The following is a 26,558-nucleotide window of genomic DNA, read 5'->3' as shown; positions in this document are numbered from 1 at the left end:
ATTGCCAATGTTTATCTATTGAGATTGCATGGTTGTATGCTCGATTTTATACACCAGCCAGCAACGGGTGTGGCTGAAATAGCCGAATCCACTAATTTGAAGGGGTGTCCACATACTTTTGAATATATACGTGTGTATGTGCCTCGTTTAAAACCTTGAACCGGTACGAAATATCTTTAGCTCACACCAACAAAAATTATCATTCTAATGATTTCATACAGTATTATCATTTACCCAAACTAAAATACATATTGATATCTCTACTTGTTTATTTTACAAATTGTAACACATTTTTGTATTTATAAGCATGAGTAAAATGTGCGTACCGCTAGGATGAGAGGAACACGCGGGCACAGCACAAGAAGGAGGAGTCGACCAGCTCCTTGAGCCAAATGCACTCGTCCCTCCTCTCTGCAACAGCCCGTTCCTCTCTTAAACCTTGGCCAAACCCCCGCACCATCTCTCCACTCGGTCTGTTTTTCCATACCGTACAGTCTGAACACACCGGCACGAAATGGATACGGAAGGGAGCCAGAGCAGCCTGTCCTCCACGGACTCCCCTCACGACCCCTGGTAAAACCTACCTTCCTCATTCGGCTATACCTAGTCATGAGATTGATACACCTCAGAGACAAACCCTGGAGTTGAGAGAAACTACCTATTTTACTGAGACGGAGAGCGTGCTCGCACTTTTTGTGTTGTTGGTCCAAGGGCTTCTCATCTTCAAAGAGAGACCGCCCATTCATAGTATTTTTGTGAACAACAAAGTTATTCTTAGGCTTCAATAACGGTGTTATAATTTATATTAAGCGAGTTAAATATTGCTGTAACGGGTCGACCTTTCTAAATGATTGAACTGCCCTTGTTTACCACTCATCAAAGCTTACATATTACGTAGCCCTGTTTCATGTGCATTCTCACTTACGTGTTATTTCTTTTAGCAAAATGTTTATAGGCGGTCTCAGCTGGCAGACGACACAAGGTGAGCTTTTTCTCCAAACTTGATCAAACTTTTATCTGCCGTTTATTCTCGTATGTGATTCTCAGTCGTGTGTTTTTAAAGTCGCAGTGAGAGTAGGAAATAATAATCTGTAGCTATTAGCCTAAATTCTTGTTTTGATTAAAGATTTCTAAAAGTGATGAATGAGTTGTGCTACACTCGCTTGGCATCTAGATAGATTCAATCAGAGGTCCTTTCCTAAAATCAAAGTCCCTCATTCAACAAAGATCAGTAGCCTAGCATACAGGGGGATATAATACAGAATGCCAAGATAAAAATGAATCAATGCTAAAGTAATGAGACAAAACTACAACTGTCCCTAAATCTTTGGCAATAGGCTATTGTTCAAGACAATAATTGAGCACATCGCAGGAAGAAAGATCGTTGCATTCCTTGAGGGATGAGTTTTGTCTTGATTCTGTCATTGGATATTGTATCATTTCTTTTATGCGGTATGCATGTTGATATAACCGAAATATATCCGATTCTGTATAGGCTGTCATGGTCCAATTTAAATATTCCTTATTTTATGTTCTCATTACTGGAAATTAACATTGTTGACGTTTGAACCGAGTCACAGACTGCGACCATCAGAAAGTTGAACAATGGTGGCTACAATTCTACCGTAGTAGGCTGTAGCGTCACACACCACCTGCCTTAAGCAACTGACATACAAAAAAAAATAGTTTCTCAGTTTGTTGATCTTCTTTCTTTCAGAGGGATTGAAAGAGTACTTTTGCAAGTATGGCGAGGTGAAGGAGTGCATGGTGATGCGGGATCCAGTTACCAAGCGCTCTAGGTGAGGGGGGTGTGCGCGGTGCAGCGCCCTATCAGAAAAGCCCAAGCCCGCTCAAGACACATCACATCAGTTACAACTGCTCGTGACTACACAGGCCTACTTAATTCACATGATTATTATGTGTCCATGCTTTCTTTGTGTTTGAATTATTTTACAGTGCCTTCAGAAATTATTCATACCGCTTGACTTATTCCACGTTTTGTGTTACAGGCTGAGTTCAAAATGGAATAAATAGATTTGTCTCACCCATGTACACAATATCACATAATGACAGTGAAAATGGTTTAAAAAAAAACATAATAAAAAAAAACACATTTATTGAAAATAAAATATAGATATCTCATTCAGTATTCATACCCCAAATGTTAGACTCACCTTTGCCAGTGATTACAGTAGTGAGTCTTTCTGGGTACGTGTCTAAGCGCTTTCCACACCTGGATTGTATAATATTTGCCCATTTATTCTTTTTCAAAATTATTTCAGCTCTGTCAAAATGGTTGTTGACCATTGCTAGACAACCATTTTCAGGTCTTGCCATAGATTTTCAAGCATATGTAAGTCAAAACTGTAACTCGGCCACTCAGGAACATTCACTGTCTTCTTGGTAAGCAACTCCAGTCTAGATTTCAGGTTATTGTCTTGCTGAAAGGTGAATTCGTCTTCCAGTGTCTGGGGGGAAAGCAGACTGAACCAGGTTTGATCCCAGGCTTTATCTCAACCGGCTGTGATCGGGAGTCCCATAGGGCAGCGCACAATTGACTCAGCGTCGTTCTGGTTAGGGGAGGGTTTGGCCAGAGTAGGCTGTCATTGTAAATAAGAATTTGTTCTTAACTGACTTGCCTAGTTAAATAAAAAATGAAACAGTTTTCCTTTAGGATTTTGCCTGTGCTAAGTTCCATTGTGTTTATTTTTTATCCTAAAACTTCCCAGTCCTTTAACGATTACAAGTATACCCATAACATGATGCAGCCACCACTATACTTGAAAATATGAAGAGTGGTTCTCATTCATGTGTTGTATTGCCATAAAAAGGGGTTGAATACTTATTAAATAAGACATTTCAGCGTTTCATGTTTAATTATTTCTAAAAACATAACTGCACTTTGACATTATGGGGTATTAGGCCAGTGACGATCTCAATTTACTCCATTTTAAATTCAGGCTGTAACACAACAAAATGTGTAAAAAGTCAAGGGGTGTGAATACTTTCTGAAAGCACTGTATCTGCTGATATTTATTTGCAGGGGTTTTGGATTTGTCACTTTTGTTGACCAGGCCGGTGTGGATTCAGTTTTGGCAGTAACCAGGCATGAGTTGGATTCAAAAACAGTGAGTTATTAATCCACTTAAAGTATTTCTGTAGACTAGAATACTTTTCTAATATTATCACTTCTATTTTTTACCCAAAAGCCTACTCCAAAACATGTTTTTTGTTCTCAAGAATTAACTAAAACCATATTTCATATGGCTGTAGTAGTTTTATCCATTTTTAAGTCTTTTAGACATTTTCTAAAAAAAAACTTTTGTAAAGTTATGACACTATCTCTGGGAAATAAGTCAAATGTAAATACAAAATTAAGTAAATGTAGATATATTATTGCCTTTATATGGCACTATTAAAGAGTTGCCATAGCTGCCTTTTAATTGAATCTAGACTACTAAACTATGCTATTAGTAAAATACTTTGCTCTTCCCAATATGATTTGCAAGTATTCTTTACACGTGACACTTAACGTGGTCTAAAAACTACATGTTGAGCCATGGAGTAAAGTTCAGGAATAGACTGGGCTACAGAATGTGCTCTCTTTCCCTTACCCCCCCCCCCCCCCCCCCCCCCCCCACACAGTGAAACGGTCAAGAAAGTGTTACACAGCGTCAATTGCCATGGAAACTGGGGGACCCAGACAGGGTTGTGCTCAATTGCACCGTTTCTGCTTCATAGCAAGTGTAAACTCATCGTCAAACGTTCTGCATGCTGTTTTATACTTCAGTTCGCAAGTCATTTGTTCCTAGGGTGAAAATGACCTCCATAACTGTCTTCTTTAAACACATCAATTCATTAACTTGTGCCTCTGCACCCTGAAATTAGTAAGCTACAGGTGTTTATGGAGTTGGGACAAGATAGTGATATTCCCAACACTGTCATATCGGTGTTATTCAATAGGGAGGGAGTGTCAGAACAACCACTACCATATGGAGGGGCATTATGATTCCTTGTAGGAAAATCTCAGAACTCCGTTAGCCAGATCAAAGACATGCACTATTGTTTCGAACAACCTGTTTCTATGTGTACATATGCATGAGGGAGTGTGTATAACTTGCGTTTTTAAAACTCTGGGGGTTGTGTGGTTTTGTTATTAATGAATGTGGGCTGGTTTGGGAACAATGCTGCCTGTTGGTCGTCATAGGGATGGCTGAGTTCCCCCTTACTGGGTGGGAGTGGTGATGGTTGGGGGGAAGGTCAGTGTATTGAAATGTGCTGAGGCTCCTTCTTTCCTTTTGTGTTCAGAGAGGTACACCATCAACATATCGACAGATATACACAAGGAAAATGAGACTAAAGAGGACACCACTCGAGGGAGGGAGGGTCATAGTTAGGGTGGAGAGCTATATGGGAAAGAGAGCGCGAGTAAATCTCAGTAAGACAAAAATAATGGTGCGCAAAAAAAGGTCCAGTCACCAGGACCACAAATACAAATTCCATCTAGACACCGTTGCCCTAGAGCACACAAACTATACAGACCTCGGCCTAAACATCAGCGCCACAGGTAACTTCCAGAGAACTGTGAACGAGCTAAGAGACAAGGCAATGAAGGCCTTTATGCAATCAAAAGGAACATAAAATTCAACATACCAATTTATGATCTGGCTTAAAAAAAAACTTGAATCAGTTATAGAACCCATTGTTCTTTATGGTTGTGGGGTCTGCTCACCAACCAAGAATTCACAAAATGGGACAAACACCAAATTGAGACTGCATGCAGAGTTCTGCAAAAATATCCTCTGTGCAAAACACCAAATAATGCATGCAGAATTGGGTTGATACCCGCTAATTATCAATATTCAGAAAAGCCGTTAAATTCTACAACCACCTAAAAGGAAGCGATTCCCAAACCTTCCATAACAAAGCCATTGCCTACAGAGGGATGAATCTCGAGAAGAGTCCCTTAAGCAAGCTGGTCCTGGGGCTCTGTTCACAAACACACCTCACAGAGCCCCAGGACAGCAACACAATTACACCCAACCAAATCATGAGAAAACAAAAAGATAATTGCTTGACATATGGGAAAAAATTAACAAAGAAAAAACTGCAAACGAGAATGTGATTTAGCCCTAAACAGAGAATACACAGTGGCAGAATACCTGACCACTGTGACTGACCCAAACTTAAGGAAAGCTTTGACTATGTACAGACTCAGTGAGCATTGCTATTGAGAGGCCTTCGTAGGCAGACGGCTATGTGCTCACTGCCCACAAAATTAGGTGGAAACTGTGCTGCACTTCCGAACCCCCTGCCAAATGTATGACCATATTAGAGACACATATTTCCCTCAGATTACACAGATCCACAAAGAATTAAAAAACAAACCAAATTTTGATAAACTCCCATATCTACTGGGTGAAATACCACAGTGTGCCATCACAGCAGCCAGATGTGTGACCTGTTGCTGCAAGAAAAGGGCAACCAGTGAAGAACAAACACCATTGTAAATACAACGCATATTTATGTTTATTTATTTTTCCTTTTGTACTTTAACTATTTGCACTTCGTTACAACACTGTATATAGACATATTATGACATTTGAAATGTCTTTATTCTTTTGGAACTTCTGTGAGTGTAATGTTTACTCTTAATTTCGTTTTTCACCCTTGTTTATTATCCACTTCACTTGCTTTGGCAATGTTACATATGTTTCCCATGCCAATAAAGCCATAAAGCAAGTCATAGGGTGGAGGGCTTTATGGGAGTGACAGAGAGAGTCATAGGGTGGAGAGCTTTATGGGGGAGAGAGAGAGAGAGAGTCATAGGGTGGAGAGCTTTATGGGAGAGAGAGAGAGAGAGAGTCATAGGGTGGAGAGCTTTATGGGAGAGAGAGAGAGTAATTGGGTGGAGAGCTTTATGGGAGAGAGAGAGAGAGAGAGAGAGAGAGAGCGAGAGAGAGAGAGTCATTGGGTGGAGAGCTTTATGGGAGAGAGAGAGAGAGAGTCATTGGGTGGAGAGCTTTATGGGAGAGAGAGCGTCATAGGGTGGAGAGCTTTATGGGAGAGAGAGTAATAGGGTGGAGAGCTTTTTGGGAGAGAGTAATAGGGTGGAGAGCTTTTTGGGAGAGAGAGTAATAGGGTGGAGAGCTTTATGGGAGAGAGAGAGTCATAGGGTGGAGAACTTTATGGGAGAGAGAGCGTCATAGGGTGGAGAACTTTATGGGAGAGAGAGCATCGTAGGGTGGAGAGCTTTATGGGAGAGAGAGTAATAGGGTGGAGAGCTTTATGGGAGAGAGTAATAGGGTGGAGAGCTTTATGGGAGAGAGAGAGTCATAGGGTGGAGAGCTTTATGGGAGAGAGAGAGAGTCATTGGGTGGAGAGCTTTATGGGAGAGGGAGCGTCATAGGGTGGAGAGCTTTATGGGAGAGAGAGAGTCATAGGGTGGAGAACTTTATGGGAGAGAGAGAGAGTCATTGGGTGGAGAGCTTTATGGGAGAGGGAGCGTCATAGGGTGGAGAGCTTTACGGTAGAGAGAGAGTCATAGGGTGGAGAGCTTTATGGGGGAGAGAGAGAGAGGTTGGAGAGCATTATGGAAGAGAGAGAGTGTGCGTGATAGGTTGGAGAGCTTTATGAGATAGAGAGAGAGTAATAGGATGGAGAGCTTTACGGGAGAGAGAGAGTCATAGGTTGGAGAGCTTTTTGAGAGAAAGAGTCATAGGGTGGAGAGCATTATGGGAGAGAGAGTGTGTGTGATAGGTTGGAGAGCTTTATGGGAGAGAGAGAAAGAGAGTCATAGGGTGGAGAGCTTTATGGGAGAGAGAGAAAGAGAGTCATAGGGTGGAGAGCTTTATGGGAGAGAGAGAAAGAGAGTCATAGGGTGGAGAACTTTATAGGAGAGAGAGAGAGTCATTGGGTGGAGAGCTTTATGGGAGAGAGAGAGTGTGTGTGATAGGTTGGAGAGCTTTATGAGATAGAGAGAGAGTCATCGGGTGGAGCGCTTTACGGGAGAGAGAGAGAGAGAGAGTCATAGGTTGGAGAGCTTTTTGAGAGAAAGAGTCATAGGGTGGAGAGCATTATGGGAGAGAGAGAGTGTGTGTGATAGGTTGGAGAGCTTTATGAGATAGAGAGAGAGTCATCGGGTGGAGCGCTTTACGGGAGAGAGAGAGTCATAGGTTGGATAGCTTTTTGAGAGAAAGAGTCATAGGGTGGAGAGCATTATGGGAGAGAGAGTGTGTGTGATAGGTTGGAGAGCTTTATGGGATAGAGAGAGAGTCATAGGGTGGAGAGCTTTATGGGAGAGAGAGAAAGAGAGTCATAGGGTGGAGAGCTTTTAGGGAGAGAGAGAGCGAGTCATAGGGTGTAGAGCTTTATGGAGAGAGAGAAAGAGAGTCAATAGGGTGGAAAGCTTTATGGGAGAGAGAGAGTCATAGGGTGGAGAGCTTTATGGGAGAGAGAGAGTCAATAGGGTGGAGAGCTTTATGGGAGAGAGAGAGTCAATAGGGTGGAGAGCTTTATGGGAGAGAGAGAGTCAATAGGGTGGAGAGCTTTATGGGAGAGAGAGAGAGTCAATAGGGTGGAGAGCTTTATGAGAGAGAGAGAGAATCAATAGGGTGGAGAGCTTTATGGGAGAGAGAGCGAGTCATAGGGTGGAGAGCTTTATGGGAGAGAGAGAGTCAATAGGGTGGAGAGCTTTATGGGAGAGAGAGAGTCAATAGGGTGGAGAGCTTTATGGGAGAGAGAGAGTCAATAGGGTGGAGAGCTTTATGGGAGAGAGAGAGTCAATAGGGTGGAGAGCTTTATGGGAGAGAGAGTCAATAGGGTGGAGAGCTTTATGGGAGAGAGAGAGTCAATAGGGTGGAGAGCTTTATGGGAGAGAGAGAGTCAATAGGGTGGAGACCTTTACGGGAGAGACAGAGAGAGTCATCGGGTGGAGCGCTTTACGGGAGAGACAGAGCGAGTCATAGGGTGGAGAGCTTTACGGGAGAGACAGAGAGAGTCATAGGGTAGAGAGAGAGAGGTTGGAGGGCTTTATGGGAGAGAGAGGTTGGAGGGCTTTATGGGAGAGAGAGGTTGGAGGGCTTTATGGGAGAGAAAGGTTGGAGGGCTTTATGGGAGAGAGAGAGGTTGGAGGGCTTTATGGGAGAGAGAGCGAGTCATAGGGTGGAGAGCTTTATGGGAGAGAGAGAGTCATAGGGTGGAGAGCTTTACGGGAGAGAGAGAGAGGTTGGAGAGGTTTATGGGAGAGGGAGAGGTTGGAGAGGTTTATGGGGGAGAGAGAGAGAGTGATAGGTTGGAGAGCATTATGGGAGAGAGAGTGTGTGTCATCGGGTGGAGCGGGACATCGGGTGGAGCGCTTTACGGGAGAGACGGAGAGAGTCATAGGGTAGAGAGAGAGAGGTTGGAGGGCTTTATGGGAGAGAGAGGTTGGAGCGCTTTATGGGAGAGAGAGGTTGGAGGGCTTTATGGGAGAGAGAGAGTCATAGGTTGGAGCACTTTACGGGAGAGAGAGAGAGTCGTCGGGTGGAGAGCTTTACGGGAGAGACGGAGAGAGTCAACGGGTGGAGAGCTTTACGGGAGAGAGAGAGAGAGAGAAAGGTTGGAGAGCTTTATGGGAGAGAGAGATTGGAGAGCGTTATCGGAGAGAGAGAGAGTGTGATAGGTAGGAGAACTTTATGGGATAGAGAGAGAGTCATATGGTGGAGAGCTTTATGGGAAAGAGTCAATAGGGTGGAGAGCTTTATGGGAGAGATAGTCAATAGGGTGGAGAGCTTTATGGGAGAGAGAGAGTCATAGGGTGGAGAGCTTTATGGGAGAGATAGTCAATAGGGTGGAGAGCTTTATGGGAGAGAGAGAGTCATAGGGTGGAGAGCTTTATGGGAGAGATAGTCAATAGGGTGGAGAGCTTTATGGGAGAGAGAGAGTCATAGGGTGGAGAGCTTTATGGGAGAGATAGTCAATAGGGTGGAGAGCTTTATGGGAGAGAGAGAGTCATAGGGTGGAGAGCTTTATGGGAGAGATAGTCAATAGGGTGGAGAGCTTTATGGGAGAGATAGTCAATAGGGTGGAGAGCTTTATGGGAGAGATAGTCAATAGGGTGGAGAGCTTTATGGGAGAGAGAGAGTCATATGGTGGAGAGCTTTACGGGAGAGAGAGAGTCATAGGGTGGAGAGCTTTATGGGAGAGATAGTCAATAGGGTGGAGAGCTTTATGGGAGAGAGAGAGTCATAGGGTGGAGAGCTTTATGGGAGAGAGAGAGTCATAGGGTGGAGAGCTTTATGGGAGAGAGAGAGTCATAGGGTGGAGAGCTTTATGGGAGAGAGAGAGTCATAGGGTGGAGAGCTTTATGGAATGGTAGCGTCACAGTTTAACATTCTGTGCAGTAGTATAGAAGTGTAGAGCAACGTTTGTAGATAAATACTAGATTAAAGAAGTCCGACCAAGTCAAAGCTTACTACATCAGTCTGATTTGGCAAGATGATAGTTACACTGGGGCTTTAATGGTTAGTTGCCATGGCTTTTTTGTCTCCATGACGCCTCCCTCCAAAGAGATTGGACACAAACCAACATCTTTGAAAATGATCATTCATGGGATACCAGACTAGGTGACAGTTTAACCTCCTATAAAAACCTAGAGCAGTCATAGATTAGATCCATGTGTTGCCAGCTGGATGGAGCATGGCTGAGTGTGGTTGGTAACAGGGTGTGACTGTGCTCTGCGTGGCCGGTGCTCTGTTGCAGCTTTAGAGTGTGTGTCTGGGGTGGAGAAGGCTCAGTGACCAACGGCAGGGGTGGGATGGTGAGTAGGGTTGGCTTTAGTTTAGAGCAAGAACACCCGGCTCCCTCTCTTCTCTCTCACAGCCGCAGGCAGGCTCTCCTGTTAGACAGTAGAGAGAGAAACCTTCTCTAGTGGCAACCGAAAGAATTGACCATGCTGTGACTGACTAACCTGCTCCAGGACAAGAATGGAGGGGGGTTTACTCAGAAGGACTTTTTTTAATTGACTTTTATTTGTGGCTGCTAGGCACACTGTCTGCTAGTGACTTGAGTAGCCTATCTATGTGGAATTATTGTATTATGCTTTAGGATTACTCCCATCGGAGTGATGTTGCACTCTGTCGTCATGGTTTAGAAAAGGGTTTGAGGTAAAGTGAGTTTTGCAAGATGTTATGTAGTCCTACATTTCTAAAGCGTAACTTGAACACACGGATACTCCCAACAGGCTAATATATTGATGATGGCAACAGTAGTTCAATCTCAAGTTACAGAGTGTTAAAGACTCCTGCAGCTCGTAAAACATGTTCTATCTAAACATAGAGAATTGTGTCAGTCGGACTCAGTCCTTAGTATGGATGTCATTGGTGTACTCCACTAGAGGTCGACCGATATTGAGTTTTCAACGCCGATACCGATTATTGGATGACCAAAAAACCCGATACCGATTAATCGGCCGAATTTCTTTAAACTTTAATTTATTTTTTATTTTTTAATCTATTTATTTGTAATAATGACAATTACAACAATACTGAATGAACACTTCTTTTAACTTAATATAATACATCAATAAAATCAATTTAGCCTCAAATAAATAATGAAACATGTTCAATTTGGTTTAATAATAATGCAAAAACAAAGTGTTGGAGAAGAAAGTAAGAGTGCAATATGTGTAATATAAGAAAGCTAACTTTTAAGTTCCTTGCTCAGAACATGAGAACATATGAAAGCTGGTGGTTCCTTTTAACATGAGTCTTCAATATTCCCATAAGAAGATTTAGGTTGTAGTTATTATAGGAATTATAGGACTATTTCTCTCTATACCATGTTTTGGAGCGATACATGGCCCCATTCATTCTTTCCTTTACACGGATCAGTTGTCCTGGTCCCTTTGCAGAAAAACAGCCCCAAAGCATGATGTTTCCACCCCCATGCTTCACAGTAGGTATGGTGTTCTTTGGATGCAACTCAGAATTCTTTGTCCTCCAAACACAAGTTGAGTTTTTACCAAAAAGTTATATTTTGGTTTCATCTGACCATATGACATTCTCCCAATCTTCTCCTGGATCATCCAAATGCTCTCTAGCAAACTTCAGACGGGCCTGGACATGTACTGGCTTAAGCAGGGGGACACGTCTGGCACTGCAGGATTTGAGTCCCTGGCCGCGTAGTGTGTTACTGATGATAGGCTTTGTTACTTTGGTCCCAGCTCTCTGCAGGTCATTCACTAGGTCCCCCAGTGTGGTTCTGGAATTTTTGCTCAACGTTCTTGTGATCATTTTGACCCCACGGGGTGAGATCTTGCGTGGAGCCCCAGATCGAGGGAGATTATCAGTGGTCTTGTATGTCTTCCATTTCCTAATAATTGCTCCCACAGTTGATTTCTTCAAACCAAGCTGCTTACCTATTGCAGATTCAGTCTTCCCAGCCTGGTGCAGGTCTACAATTTTGTTTCTGGTGTCCTTTGACAGCACTTTGGTCTTGGCCATAGTGGAGTTTGGAGTGTGACTGTTAGAGGTTGTGGACAGGTGTCTTTTATACTGATACCAAGTTCAAACAGGTGCCATTAATACAGGTAACGAGTGGAGGACAGAGGAGCCTCTTAAAGAAGTTGTTACAGGTCTGAGAGCCAGAAATCTTGCTTGTTTGTAGGTGACCAAATACTTATTTTCCACCATAATTTGCAAATTCATAAAAAATCCTACAATGTGATTTTCTGGATTTTATTTCTCATTTTGTCTGTCATAGTTGAAGTGTACATATGATGAAAATTACAGGCCTCTCTCATCTTTTTAAGTGGGAGAACTTGCACAATTGGTGGCTGACAATACTTTTTTGCCCCACTGTATAATATAATAACACACAGAAATACGAGCCTTAGGTCATTAATATGGTCGAAAACTATCATCTCGAAAACAAGACGTTTATTCTTTCAGTGAAATACGGAACCGTTCCGTATTTTATCTAACGGGTGGCATCCATAAGTCTAAATATTCCTGTTACATTGCACAAACTTCAATGTTATGTCATAATTACGTAAAATTCTGGCAAATTAGGTGGCCCAAACTGTTACATATACCCTGACTCTGCGTGCAATGAACACACACAATTTCACCTGGTTAAAATTGCCTGCTAACCTGGATTTCCTTTAGCTAAATATGCAGGTTTAAGAATATATACTTGTGTATTGATTTTAAGAAAGGTGTTGATGTTTATGGTTAGGTACATATTGGTGCAACGACAGTTATTTTTCGCGAATACGCATCGACTATATGCAACGCAGGACACGCTAGATAAACTAGTAATATCATCAACCATCTGTAGTTAACTAGTGATTTATGATTGATTGATTGTTTTTTATAAGATAAGTTTAATGCTAGCTAGCAACTTACCTTGGCTTACTGCATTCGCGTAACAGGCAGCCTCCTCGTGGAGTGCAATGAGAGGCAAGTGGTTAGATCGTTGGACTAGTTAACTGTAAGGGTGCAAGATTGAATCCCCGAGCTGACAAGGTAAAAATCTGTCGTTCTGCCCCTGAACAGGCAGTTAACCCACCGTTCCTAGGGCCGCCAATGAAAATAAGAATGTGTTCTTAACTGACTTGCCTGGTTAAATAAAGATTAAACAAAGGTGGAAAAAAATAAAATAGGCCAAGTCGGTGTCCAAAAATACAGATTTCCGATTGTTAACCTGTCCTAGAAAATGTCCAATTCAAATCTAAACAGTTTGAGAGATCATAAAATCATTTGTTCTATTGGTTGTAGAATTGGTATGGATAAGGGGTTTCAGTTAGCCCTGACGTGAAGGGACTAGCATGCTGACCCAAGAGGTCGTCGAGGAGAGCGAGGGAGGGAGTGCGGGAAGTTGTCAGGTGGGATCACCCCATCTGTGATTAATATGGATCTTTCAGTGTCACATTTCTCGTGTTGATTCAAGAGTTACATTAACACCGTAAAGAGTTAAATTAACACTCAATAGTGTAAAAGAACGCCAGTGTTGGTGTTTCCATTATTATCATATTTCCCAGCACACTCTATTGCAGGTCGATTTTTGTTGTCGTTGTTTGTGTCAATATTTATGTTTTTACATGTACATTGATTGAATTAATCTTATGCTACTCAAATATAAATAACATTTAAAAAAACATATTTATTGGACTTATTGCACCCGTTATGGTCGTTCCAGTTTCTAGATTTAAGGTATTCTCATATCTTAGTCTTCCTAACCCTGGCAGTCATTCTGAATGCAGGTGATGTGTTAATACAAATTCCAAAAATGTTGGATATCCCAACTCTGTCTGGATTCCAATAGGAATTGCACATCACTTCACAAGCCAGCATAATGTGATTTGCAGGGCTGATGTGGCATATAAACTGAGTTTCAGGCCATTGAATTAGAGTAAAACCTGGCCCTCAAAAGAAGGACTTATGAAATATGTATTGTATTGTCTTCAATAATTAAATTTTAATGACAATATATTCAGCTAAGACTTCACTTGGTGAATGCCACAGGACTGAAAAGTAATGAATGTAACAGCCATGTCTCTGTCACTAATAAACACAGTCATGGGGGGTACTGGTAACGCTAGAATTCACCCGAAAGGCACCCTGGGAAATATGCCATGGGAAATATGCAATTAAGGCTTAAAACTACAGCAGGGCTATTCAATATTGTATGGTTTGATTTTGTATGGTTATTCAACGAACCATCTTCAAAGAACCATCCCATTTATGGTTCTTCAGAAATCCTAAAATGGTTCCCCTATAGCATCGCTCTCAAGAACCTTCTTTGGTTCCAACTTGCACCTTTATTTTAAAGAGTGCATGGTTGGACTGTAATTGGTCAAATTGATTGTCCTGATTTGATAAGCCCCCTTGCCTTTTTCTAAGGCTCAGCTCTGTGGACAGTCGGTGTGCCTAGGTTACGGCCTATCTCCCTGACACCAACACTTCTGCCACGTTTAGCATGATCTAATATATGTCATCATTACATTTTTTAAAAACAGGATGTTTTGAAGTTTGGTTATGTATTTTACTTTGTGTCATAAATATAGAAAAGGGGGGAATTTATCTTTCTCCAATCAATTCTCTATCCGGGTCATTAATTTTGTTTTCAAAAGTAATTTTATGAAAAAGTTCCCTCACCTGTCTAATGTCCATATTTTCCACCCATGGGTGTGTGTTGGTTGCTGTAAGTTGATTTTTTTGTGTGTGTGTCTGTTTGTTTGTTTTTTAATGTGCACAGGAGTGTTGGACATCAGGAGGGTTGGTGACCGGAGGTGACTATCAGAGTAGTCTAGCAACCATAGAACTAAACAGTAGACTGCATCCTATACACCATTCAGTCTAGCCGAGCCTTCTCACTCTGCTCAACAGAACCTGCCGTGATGTCGACACTATACACGTAGACATAACTGTACTTTACTCTGGTAAACGCATGTGGTGTACCACAGAGGCACTAGCTCTCTACTGTAGTTCTACTGTAGTTCCACTCTACCCTGTCATGGTTACGGACTAATATAGTGCTCTTAGCACTGTACTGTCTTACTGTCTTGTAGCATAACAGTACAGCGTGGAATAGTCTAGTTGTTCTATTAGATCAGTAGAGACTAATACTATAGAGGTCTCTAATTCCTGTACTATAGTCTCTATCGTCGCATCTTATTTGTATGGTGTAGTTACTCTTTATCCAATCTGAACAAATGACTATATTGTCAATAGGAAATGTATGAATTCAATGGTTTGGCTTTTGTTATTTATTATCGTTATATTAATTTAGTATTATCGTCTTCCTGAAAATGTCCAATATTTCAGTCTCTGCGCTGTTAATGATAGCTTAGCTCCCACGTTTACTGAAGGACTGTGTGGAAGAATGGCGATAAACACACTATGAAATGTTGGCTTTTAAATAGCTCACAAAATCATCGTAATGTCTTAGCGGGAGAGAAAAGCAAACAAAATGAGGCTGATGTGCTGTCAGTGTGTGAGGTTGACGGCTCTCTCCTCGGTCTACGTCAGTCCATTCTCCCTCCTCCTCGTCTTCCTCGTCTTCCTCTTGTTCTGTGCTGTCCCTCCCTTTATTTCACCTACTGTGTCTCTTTCGCTGTCCTTCCTTTTTTTTTTGTAGAGGTGAGATGTGTCTGTGATTGTAGTGCCTTTGTGAGATTCCAGGAGGTCACATGTTGGTGACGAGAGGAGGTGAGGGCTGTGGAAGGCAGGCAGGCATGCCGGAAAACATTCCCACTCGTTCCACCTGCACACCTATAAACCAGCACTTCAGGGGTTGGAAAAGTATTCATAGAACTGAGAGCGACCCTGGCTAGGCCAATGGGGTTATGGTTACAATGAAGTTAAAACGAGAGCTTCTTAGTTCCAAATCTAGCAGCAGATTCTTTCGGAGAGAAAGTAAATGTTATACTCATGAATGTTTTTCACCTTCTATGCCCCCCACGTTGTGAAAACAACAATCCCTCGGGTCTATCCTCTAGTTGTCTTTTACCTCTAGCTTTCAAAATGACCTAATGTACTGGTGCAGCATTGTAACCCGGACACCCATGTCAATAAGGAACCCTTACAGGATGAGGCAAGGAGCGACACCAAGGAGACCACAACCATGGACTTGGTTCACATTTACCTGATTTCATGGGCTCTGTATTGAGCTGCGTGTCTAAACTGGCCTTTCTCCTCTTTAACTCCCTCCTCTAGATTGATCCGAAAGTTGCATTCCCTCGTAGAGCCCAGCCCAAGGTGAGTGAGCCAGTCTAGTCACGGTTCGTCAGGGCTTAGTCCTGTGAGTTCAGTGTGAATGGCATTGCTGGGAGGGAGCAGGTTAGCCTGTGCTTGCCATGTTAAGCTTTTCACATTCTATCTGGCCTAATGCCTTGTCAAGAGATGAACATGACTGCTGCTGTGACATCAATGTGATCTGGACACTCTTTTGTGATCAAGTGGCTTTTGTTAACACCTTATACAGCACAATAATGTACATGAGTATATTCATAAGAGCCTGTAACCTGCAAGTTCACCGGCATTAATGCAGGTGGTGGTAGGAGTAGTAATTTCCTACGTAAGCAGTGTAATAACTATGTTAATAATGTACTGTTGGTGGTGATGACATAAATATCAACATAACACAAGTCTAAAAACATTTTGTGCTAATACTTGGGCAGAATTATTTCGTCGGACTTTATTTTTCATGCAAAGGGGTCTTTTAGGAGCTTTGAGGTAAATTGGGAGCTTTGCCTGCTGGTGGTTTTTTCATTGGCACCTGAATTTATCATAGAGATGGACAATACCAGGCTACCCATCTACAGCCACCGTTAAAGGGTCATCTTAATCCATGGTGTTATCCCAGTTATTCTCCATCCATTCATAAACGGACCCATTTCTCCTTGCAGCTAGTGACTCGGACCAAGAAGATTTTTGTTGGAGGTCTGTCGGTGAACACGACCATTGAGGATGTCAAGACGTATTTCGAGCAGTTCGGAAAGGTAAGCCGCATGGGAGCTGGTATATAGCTATTGAAATGTGAGGTAGAAGGTAGACGTCTGTGGGTCTGTGTCTCGGACTGTGTTGAGAGGGAGTGGAGATGAGTGTGATGTCGCATCATCCTCCATGCCACTGTTTTCTTCAACCCGTCTCACATCTTTATTGTTTAGATGAAACTGATTGCTGTGGTAAAATGGTAAAAATGAAGTGCAATTGAAGAGTTGTTTTGGAAGGGAGGAGAGTTACTTGTGGGAGGGGTGGAGGAGAAGGATAGAGAGGGTAGAACGGAGGTATGGAGCATTAGGCTTTAGTTAGGGAAAAGAGGGAGAAAAAAGTTTTGGTGAGTGTGGTGATGGTAGGGAAGGGGGAGGGATTATCAGAATTTGAATTAATCTGATGTAACAGCTGCTCCTACCCCCAACCCCCTCCTGGCCCGTTACCGTGGTGACCCAGCTTGCCCATTGTCCCCAAGTAATTCAGCGGGCAAGGGGTTTTGTGTTGAGGGTGGGGAGGGGCGGGGGGTTGGAGAGTGTCAACCCAGGAGTTTTGTAACAATAACACTGGTTGACCAACGGTCAAACCGACCCAAACCGGCATACGTGTCACTTCCAGTCTGTCTTCACTTCTTCAAACTTATGCTTTTGATTTTATTTGAATATCCGTATTGTACTCAGTTTTGACGCTTCCCACCATAGATTCCAAGGGCTTTGAAATGCAGAACAGAGATAATAAATGAAGAGGTAACAAAGGCAGAAGGGAGAACGGGTGCAAGGACTATTATGTCTTTGAACAAAGCTAGGCAAATATTTTGCAAGTTTGTACAGGAGTTCAATATTTAGGTGGTGTACTCTTACTCCTCTGTTGAATCTTCAAACTTTTCTTACTTTTTGTTGACACTAACTATTTTAAACAGACAACTTGAAATAGTGGTCGCAAGTAACCTATGCAAGAAAGTAAGGTGCAAATTCAGTAGGAAATCAGATAAACCAATGAGCCTGCATACTAACTAGATTAGCTTTCAACCCCAATAAAAGGCTGAGGCAAAGCTCATTTATGTAAGTTTACCATTAGCCATTGTGATTATGTAATATTAAATTCAGTCTTGATAATTTAAACTATACTTCCTGTATCTATCACATACTACTGTAAGCGGCACATTTTATTTTAGCTTTATTTAACTAGGCAAGTCAGTTAAGAACAAATTCTTATCTTCAATGACGGCCACTTCTACATGAAGTGCTTCACTCCCAATCATAAAATTGCATTAATGGAATGAGATGGAGAGAGAGAGATGGCTAGATGGAGAAATGTCAACTCTAGCCACCCATGGAAGTTTCTGATTCGACTGCCTCACTGGACCTTTTGTCTCCTGCTCTGGACAAGGGGGCGGAGAGAATGACTGGGAGGATGAGCAGTGGAAGAGAGTGTAAGAGGGGAATATTGTCCAGTGCACCATTAAAATGTCCCGTGTTTGAAATATATAGCTTTGAAGGACGGTTATTGTCTTACTAAGAAACATTTAGTTAAATGAGGACATTGATGTTTTAACTTGTGTACATTTTAATTGCACTGGGTACTTGTGGGGATGATGTGAAAAACATACCTGAAGTGTCAGGACAGTTTTATCATCCTGCTGATTGTAGATTTCAGCATATAATTCAGTATATACAGTTTGGTTAAAGTTTGGTGCTCTAAACTGTGGAGCAACATTGTCTGTGTTGTTCCATTGCTGTGTCATGGTGCTTGGACTATGAAGAGGCAGGCCTGGTTAGGGAGACAGGAGGGGTGATGGGGAAATGTCAGAGTGGAAAGAGTCAGTGATTTGAGAGAGTGAAGACTGACAGGTCTTTCACTCTGGCTGGAAGCCCTCCTCCCTCACCCTTGACCTTTCTTCCTGCAAGCTACCCAAGGGTGGACCCAAGCACGAACACACACACACACACTGACACACGCCCATTTACTAACGCAATGTGTCAGCTCTGCGTGGAACCGTATAGGCGTGTGAATAAGTGGTTCTGGCAAATAGATGGTGGAACCATGTGCACCTGCCTTTGGCTTTATTGCAAACTGAAAGGCATTAGATATTGAATGTGGAAAGCACACATTTTGCTTTACTAAAATATTAGTTAGCAATTAAATCAGGAGTTAATTTGAATGATATTAGGTGTTTGACAGTTGCTTTTTTTAATGCGATTTTATATTGAAATGTATTGGTCTGTGTTCAGCTGAAGATGAATCCTGGGCCTCTACTGTGAAGGAGGGAGGTATAGAGGGAGAGGAAGAGAGGGCACTAGGAGAATAGGAGTTATGGCTGGCTGTGCCAACAGACAAAGCCTCCACACCTCTTTGTTCTCTTGCACCCATTCTTTGTCGCTCTCTGTTCTCCTCCCTCCCAATTTAGTCCCACGTTTTCTGTCTCCACCTCTATCTCACGATAGTTTCTTTCACCTCTCTCTCTCTCTCTCTCTCTCACACACCCATCTCTACCTCACCACGGGCTGTACCTGTATTCTCTCCCCAGTCCCTCTTCCCCACATCCAACATTATACATGCCCACATTTCTATCTTACTTATTGTACCTTCTGTCTATCTACATCTCTCACTCTTCCTCTCTTTCTCTGTCTATCTGTCTGTATCTCTCTCTCAAACTCTCACACATTCTCTTTCTCTTAACAAATAATGCTTGATGCCAGATAAAGATTTTTAAGATAACTTTTTGCACAGTTGCCATGGGAATGGCAAACTTTGGAAAGTAGGGGGAGCGAGGGTAGATTATGTCCTCTTTCAGAGAGAGATTCCAATTATGCAGTTCAGAGGCAAGACATCTAACTAAGAGAAACAGGGGAATTGATTTTGTGTTTGTGAATCAAACCTTTTCTAGCGGCCATCTTGTGCCCATGCATCACTAATGTCCCCTCTTAAGATGTTTATCCTGTTTTCTTCTCCTCCTCTACTGTGCTCCCCTCCCTCCTTTGAAACCTGTCCCCCTCCTCCACCCCTCCTCTCTCTGCCCCTTTTGTCCATCTGTTGCTGAGCCTCCCTGGAGAACTTGAGGAGGGGTGAGGTCAGACAATATGGCGCGTGCGTACATTGTGTGAGGTGATGTGTGTAAAACTCTGTGTCCTCTAGGTTGATGATGCCATGCTCATGTTTGACAAGACCACCAACAGACACAGAGGTGAGACTGAGAAACCCTCTCTCTCTGTCCAGTCCCCCAGTACTCTAAGCCTTACATCTCTGTATCCTCAATAGGTTTTTACATTTAAGTCATTTAGCAGAAGCTCTTATCCAGAGCGACTTGCAGTTAGTGGGTTCATCTTAAGGTAGCTAGATAAGACAACCAAACATCAACATTTAACATTTAAGTCATTTAGCAGACGCTCTTATCCAGAGCGACTTACAAATTGGTGCATTCACCTTATGACATCCAGTGGGACAGTCACTTAACAATAGTGCATCTAAAACTTAGGGGGGGTGGGGTGAGAGGGATTACTTAACCTATCCTAGGTATTCCTTAAAGAGGTGGGGTTTCAGGTGTCTCCGGAAGGTGGTGATTGACTCCGCTGTCCTGGCGTCGTGAGGGAGTTTGTTCCACCATTGGGGGGCCAGGGCAGCGAACAGTTTTGACTGGGCTGAGCGGGAGCTGTACTTCCTCAGTGGTAGGGAGGCGAGCAGGCCAGAGGTGGATGAACGCAGTGCCCTTGTTTGGGTGTAGGGCCTGATCAGAGCCTGGAGGTACTGAGGTGCCGTTCCCCTCACAGCTCCGTAGGCAAGCACCATGGTCTTGTAGCGGATGCGAGCTTCAACTGGAAGCCAGTGGAGAGAACGGAGGAGCGGGGTGACGTGAGAGAACTTGGGAAGGTTGAACACCAGACGGGCTGCGGCGTTCTGGATGAGTTGAAGGGGTTTAATGGCACAGGCAGGGAGCCCAGCCAACAGCGAGCAGTAATCCAGACGGGAGATGACAAGTGCCTGGATTAGGACCTGCGCCGCTTCCTGTGTGAGGCAGGGTCGTACTCTGCGGATGTTGTAGAGCATGAACCTACAGGAACGGGCCACCGCCTTGATGTTAGTAGAGAACGACAGGGTGTTGTCCAGGATCACGCCAAGGTTCTTGGCGCTCTGGGAGGAGGACACAATGGAGTTGTCGACCGTGATGGCGAGATCATGGAACGGGCAGTCCTTCCCCGGGAGGAAGAGCAGCTCCGTCTTGCCGAGGTTCAGCTTGAGGTGGTGATCCGTCATCCACACTGATATGTCTGCCAGACATGCAGAGATGCGATTCGCCACCTGGTCATCAGAAGGGGGAAAGGAGAAGATTAATTGTGTGTCGTCTGCATAGCAATGATAAGAGAGACCATGTGAGGTTATGACAGAGCCAAGTGACTTGGTGTATAGCGAGAATAGGAGAGGGCCAAGAACAGAGCCCTGGGGGACACCAGTGGTGAGAGCGCGTGGTGAGGAGACAGATTCTCGCCACGCCACCTGGTAGGAGCGACCTGTCAGGTAGGACGCAATCCAAGCGTGGGCCGCGCCGGAGATGCCCAACTCGGAGAGGGTGGAGAGGAGGATCTGATGGTTCACAGTATCGAAGGCAGCCGATAGATCTAGAAGGATGAGAGCAGAGGAGAGAGAGTTAGCTTTAGCAGTGCGGAGCGCCTCCGTGATACAGAGGAGAGCAGTCTCAGTTGAATGACTAGTCTTGAAACCTGACTGATTTGGATCAAGAAGGTCATTCAGAGAGAGATAGCGGGAGAGCTGGCCAAGGACGGCACGTTCAAGAGTTTTGGAGAGAAAAGAAAGAAGGGATACTGGTCTGTAATTGTTGACATCGGAGGGATCGAGTGTAGGTTTTTTCAGAAGGGGTGCAGTAGCAGACTCACTCTCTCAGTGGTAGCCATTAGTGAAGGCTGTAGCAAACATCACAAGCATAGTAAGTAATACTTTTCCTGAATAAAGCAACTATCAGCTATCTCCTCCTCATAGCCTGAACAGGAGGAACTGAGTAGGAGGAGAGGAACAAGTCTAGGCTAATTAGTCAGTCTGTTAATCGAGGATCAGGATAAAGCCTCCTAAAGCGCCTTCTACCCACCCTGGGACTGATCGATTATGACAGCCCGCCAGCTTTACTCTGCTGAGGGAGGGAGGGAGGCTCGCTGACCTGGCCAGCAGGGAGAGGAGGAAGGAGGGGATGAGCCAGGAACAGCACCCCAGAGGGGGGGAGGGTGCGAACGTACTAAACGGCTACTACAGTACCTAATACAGAAGGTGGTTAGCAGTCGTGCATTAGCTCCACACACTAACCCCCAGAGACAGCAGAATGGATTTCCCCAAACATGGGTTTGAGATGTTCAATAATGGGCTTTAATCAATGGTGTTGCTGAGCTCTTCATGAGCTGACCCTCCTCACATACATTATTTGTATTTGTCCACTCCAGGGTTTGGCTTTGTCACGTTTGAGAATGAGGATGTGGTGGAGAAAGTGTGTGAGATGCACTTCCATGAGATAAACAGCAAAATGGTGAGCTAAGAAGGCTTTGTTATTCAATACACAATGTAACTGTTAGTTGTAATTCTTAGTTGTAATTGTTGACTGTTTTGTTCCCCCTCGTGTGTATTCATGACAGGTGGAGTGTAAGAAGGCTCAGCCCAAGGAAGTGATGTCACCCACGGGCTCGGCCAGGGGGCGCTCTCGGGTGATGCCCTACGGCATGGATGCCTTCATGCTAGGCATCGGCATGCTGGGTAAACTCATAGTGCCGAGGATGACGACAGTAATGCCGACGAAGATGTGGCCCCTCATCCTGTTACCCCATACCATCACACATCCTCTCATAATATCATATTTTATATCATGAAGAGATGATTTACCACAGAAGTTACTACCGCTAGTGGACAGATGACATACTCTTCATAACATCATCTCCCCTTAATAAGATATTTTCATATTTGCACCTGCCAAGTCTATTAAAACATGTGGTACCAAATTTGTTTGAGGTACCCTGGAATTGATGGGGAAATGACACTATCATGTACTGTTCAGTCTGAGAACTGCAATATTCCCAATGACGTTGGCAGGACAAGAGGGAATTCTAGGCAAGGGTACAGTTGTTAAGTTAGATCAACTTTAAACTGAGCATACGTACACAACATACACTGTTGGCTGATCTAGAATAAAGAATGTTATTGAGTGCATTGTTTTTGTGAACCTGTTGTTACATTGACAGTATCCTCTTTCACAGGCAGGGGGCAGCACTGTTTCACTCAAACACAGACCCATGACTGTCCTTTCACCATAGGTTACCCAGGGTTTCAGACAGCTACGTATACTAGTCGAAGTTACACTGGCATCACCCCTGGATATACCTATCAATTCCCTGGTAAGAACCCACTCCTCCACACATTCATACTCCCTTGTGTCAAGCATGGCCATTTCGTTAGGTTCCTGGACGGTCACGGTCAACCATTTAATGATGGTTGTGTGATCCTATTCATCTTTACTTGGTGTGTGTCTAGACTCGTCATAGTGTGTATAGCTCCCACAACACAGAGTCTTTAACCAACACAGCCTCCATGGAAGCTCATAAAGCACTCAGTGTCATTTGCTGCTTATAAATATCAGGGAGTGGATTACATGTGCTTTGTGTGTGACTGTATGTGTTTGTAAGAAAAAGAGTGGGTATGTTTGTGGGGGGGGCAGTATATTCTTATTCCATCCTAACGTATTCGGCTTGAACCACCAGTTAAGCTGAATCTTTATTCTATGTAAATCTGCCACTTCCCATTCGCTCTTCATTTCTTCCTCTTACGCCATCTCATTGATGTGTTCCCTTGGTGTCACCCTAGTTGTATGTTCCGTGTGTGTGTGTGTGTGTGTGTGTGTGTGTGTGTGTGTGTGTGTGTGTGTGTGTGTGTGTGTGTGTGTGTGTGTGTGTGTGTGTGTGTGTGTGTGTGTGTGTGTGTGTGTGTGTGTGTGTGTATGGATGGGTGTGTCCCTTACCTCGCTGGTGTGTTGTTTCAACAGCACTCTCTGATGTTTCTGTTCTAGAATTCCATTTAGAGAGGACCCCCCTTCTGACATCACCACACCCCTCTGAGCTCACAGGTCAGTCCCTCCTCTGGCCTTTACGAGCAGCATGCCGTCCGTCTGCTACTCACCCCTTTACTGTGCTACACACCAGTTATTACACAGTGACACCAGTTACTACACTAATTACACACCAGAGTCGTGAGTAATGTAGCCCCATATGTTAGAGGTGACATGATGTCAAGGATAATGGCCAAAATCATGTTCTGACTGACCTCTAGAGAGGTCAGAGCTGTTGGTAGCCCGAGCTGGATTTGAAACCTGCTGTACCTCCTCTGCCCTATCAGCCATTCCTCTGTCGGCATACGGACCAATGGCAGTGGCGGCAGCAGCAGTAGCAAGAGGTATGTATGAGGGGTTGAGAAATGTTTGCCAATTTGATGTACAGTATTTCCCCTGTGTAACTAATTATGTGTCTGTCTACTTATTTGCATCTGTATGTTATTTTAGGCTCCGCCCCCTCTCGCTCTGGGGGGTTCGGCAGCCCTGGGCCAATGGCAGACTTATATGCAGCAGCCAATCAGGAGTCTGCTGTCAGCAGTTACCTCAGCGCTGCAAGCCCCTCCCCAAACACTGGGTTCGGCCATAGTCTGGGGGTAAGACACAGCCCTTATCACGTAGGTATTTTAGACCCTATTCATGTTTGGAAATGCAAAATGTGTCTGCATACTATCTGTTCAGTTTGTCATAGGAAGACTATCGATGCTACAGAGCAGTGCTCCTAAGATGTTGATCTTGGCACATGTTCATAGATCCATCTTGCAATACTGCCCAATCCTGTGTTATGACCGTATACATTCAAGGGGTCTGTTATGAGCATAGAATTGTCTGTCAATGTGTGACTGTCAAGTCAAAGGAACAAGTAATGTTGCTCTTGGGTAATATACTGTCCATTTTGACAGATTTTGCTTGCACATTTGGTGAGGGTTGTAATTATTGAATGTGATATGATGTTGGGGATGTTGAGAGTGTTGGTGGTTGTGTTCTGATGACTGGGTGCTCCCTCTAATCTCTCCTGTGTCTGACTGCTCCCTACAGGGTCCTCTGATTGCTACAGCCTTCACTAATGGCTACCACTGAGAGAGTGAGTCTGCTACTATACCCACCCACAGCATCACATACTCAGAAGAGTCATGTTCCATTCAAATAAATCACTCTAATAATTTACTGTACATTTATTGTAGCAATATAATGTTGCCTATAGACACATGAACATTGTCTCAATTTCTCTGCAGAGCTGTGAACTGAGAGATGGAAAGCTTTGAACTGGTCTGACACTCCTCTCTGGCTGTGTGACCCTGCAGGTGCAGTGGGAGCACTGACCCTTGACCCCTGATGTCCACGCCCCTCCTCCCACTGAGGATCTCTTTTCTTCAGACTTCCTGTGTTCGGTCTTAACATCCCCTCCTGTCTAACATGTTACTGTAGTTAGCAGAAAGGAACAACAACCTTTAAAAAAATATATTTCTGCTTGTATTAGAAAAACATGCAGATAATTCTAGCTACTTTTAAAATTTTTATTTCACTTGACTCTTTTGTGGAAATTGTCATGCATTCTCGTATGTCTTAATTATTTTTTAAATATTTTTTTCCATTTGATTATTTTGTCAGAAGGTGTTTTATTGAGTGGCAGTGAGGGAGAAAAGGTGATCTCCAGGTACGGAATATGTGAAGGACTGGAGCAAGTATTTGTACTGATTAAATGTATATTTATCTTTTAGTACATACAGAACATTGCTGATAATACCATATTTTTTTTGTATGTATTACAATGTTGAAAAATGTATATCTTGGTATGTTTTTAACAAACATTTGTTATACTAATAATGCTAAAAGTAACAACATTGATAGTCATGAGCCTATTTCCAGTCAGATTTGAACTGTGTGATATCTGTTTTTTGTAAAATATTGTGAATATAACTGCCTTTTGGATTCTGCAAAAAAAATGAGGGGTATTGGGAAGGCAGTGATGGTATTTGTTTTCAGCAGATGTTTTTTTAAACTTTCATTCATACTGTTCGGCGTTGGCCACTCCGACTCATACATATCATAGTGTATTTGTGTGATTCCTAATCTTTAGCTGTCTGAGTTGTGAGACTGGTCCAGGTATGACAGAGTGAAAGGGTTTGCTCCTATACTGTGAATTCACGCATGAACCACTGTTATCAGCACCGGGAGTGAGAAAGCTTGTGGGGATATTCCTCTTTTGAGTAGGCCTAAAACTGTTTCTTTCATCCTTACTTGGAACTTATTTTATTGTTGTTTTTAGAATGATCATTTTGAATATGTGGTGGTTGTAAAGGAAAATGAAGGACAAACATGCAGGAACCAGTCGTAAAAACAGTTTCACAGTGGTACGATTTCACGGCGAGATTCTTTCGCAGATTGTGTTGTGTGACTGCGCGTTTGTGTGTGTGTGCATTGTATGGCTATGCGGTCACACTGGAATTAGGTGTGAAATGTATTGTCAGGGAATGGATACATTGGTGGCAAATGTGAATTGATCATCTTCATTTTGGTTTGTTAATGAACGTCCTTGTCTCTGTCGATGTGTGGAGAGGATATTCGGTCATTTGTTTCAGTGCTAAATTAACACTCTCAGAGGTGGTCCTGAGGCTCTTCCATGATGACATTGTATGTATTTCTCCTCAACCCCCCCTTCTCCACACTGACCGATACGCTGTACATCTACTGGATGAAATAGACTGGAGCCATGAAACTCATGAGAAGCTATATACTTTTTTTTTTATTGACCTTTTTGCAATGGGAGGTTAGATAAGGTGTTTTACTTTTGTGGTTAGTTTAAGAACAAGAGGTGCTGTCAATTTCTATCACCAAGTTGTAGATGTTGATATTTTTCTAAGCCTGCTGATGGATTGCCATGGTGTTGCAGCCTTTGGACTCTGTGTTTACTCTGACAGGTTCTTGTCAACACTGTAACCCTCTTAAACATTTTTACAATTCCTAATAAATTATTTTTAAACATTCTA

General features: G+C 43.3%; 1 protein-coding gene across 6 annotated transcripts; it reads left to right on the top strand.

Moving 5' to 3' along the window:
- Nucleotides 1-345: 345 nt before the first annotated feature.
- Nucleotides 346-26,558, top strand: LOC124036208 (RNA-binding protein Musashi homolog 1-like). Of its 6 annotated transcripts, none has more exons than XM_046350475.1 (15): nucleotides 346-573; nucleotides 942-982; nucleotides 1,718-1,799; nucleotides 3,044-3,128; nucleotides 15,699-15,740; nucleotides 16,391-16,483; nucleotides 19,611-19,659; nucleotides 21,920-22,002; nucleotides 22,109-22,226; nucleotides 22,781-22,861; nucleotides 23,530-23,586; nucleotides 23,856-23,912; nucleotides 24,019-24,164; nucleotides 24,607-24,652; nucleotides 24,804-26,558. In XM_046350475.1, the coding sequence occupies exons 1-14, from the start codon at nucleotides 515-517 to the stop codon at nucleotides 24,646-24,648; spliced, it is 1,035 nt and encodes a 344-aa protein (XP_046206431.1). In that variant the 5' UTR covers nucleotides 346-514; the 3' UTR covers nucleotides 24,649-24,652; nucleotides 24,804-26,558. The 6 variants fall into 6 exon arrangements, with proteins under 6 accessions (XP_046206431.1, XP_046206430.1, XP_046206429.1 ...); XM_046350474.1 differs by having other exon boundaries at nucleotides 24,019-24,185; XM_046350473.1 differs by having other exon boundaries at nucleotides 22,724-22,861; nucleotides 24,873-26,558.

This window comes from Oncorhynchus gorbuscha, linkage group LG05 (genome assembly GCF_021184085.1).
Source record: "Oncorhynchus gorbuscha isolate QuinsamMale2020 ecotype Even-year linkage group LG05, OgorEven_v1.0, whole genome shotgun sequence".
Classification (NCBI taxonomy): Eukaryota; Metazoa; Chordata; class Actinopteri; order Salmoniformes; family Salmonidae; genus Oncorhynchus; species Oncorhynchus gorbuscha.
This window is presented reverse-complemented; position numbering and strand designations above follow the sequence as displayed.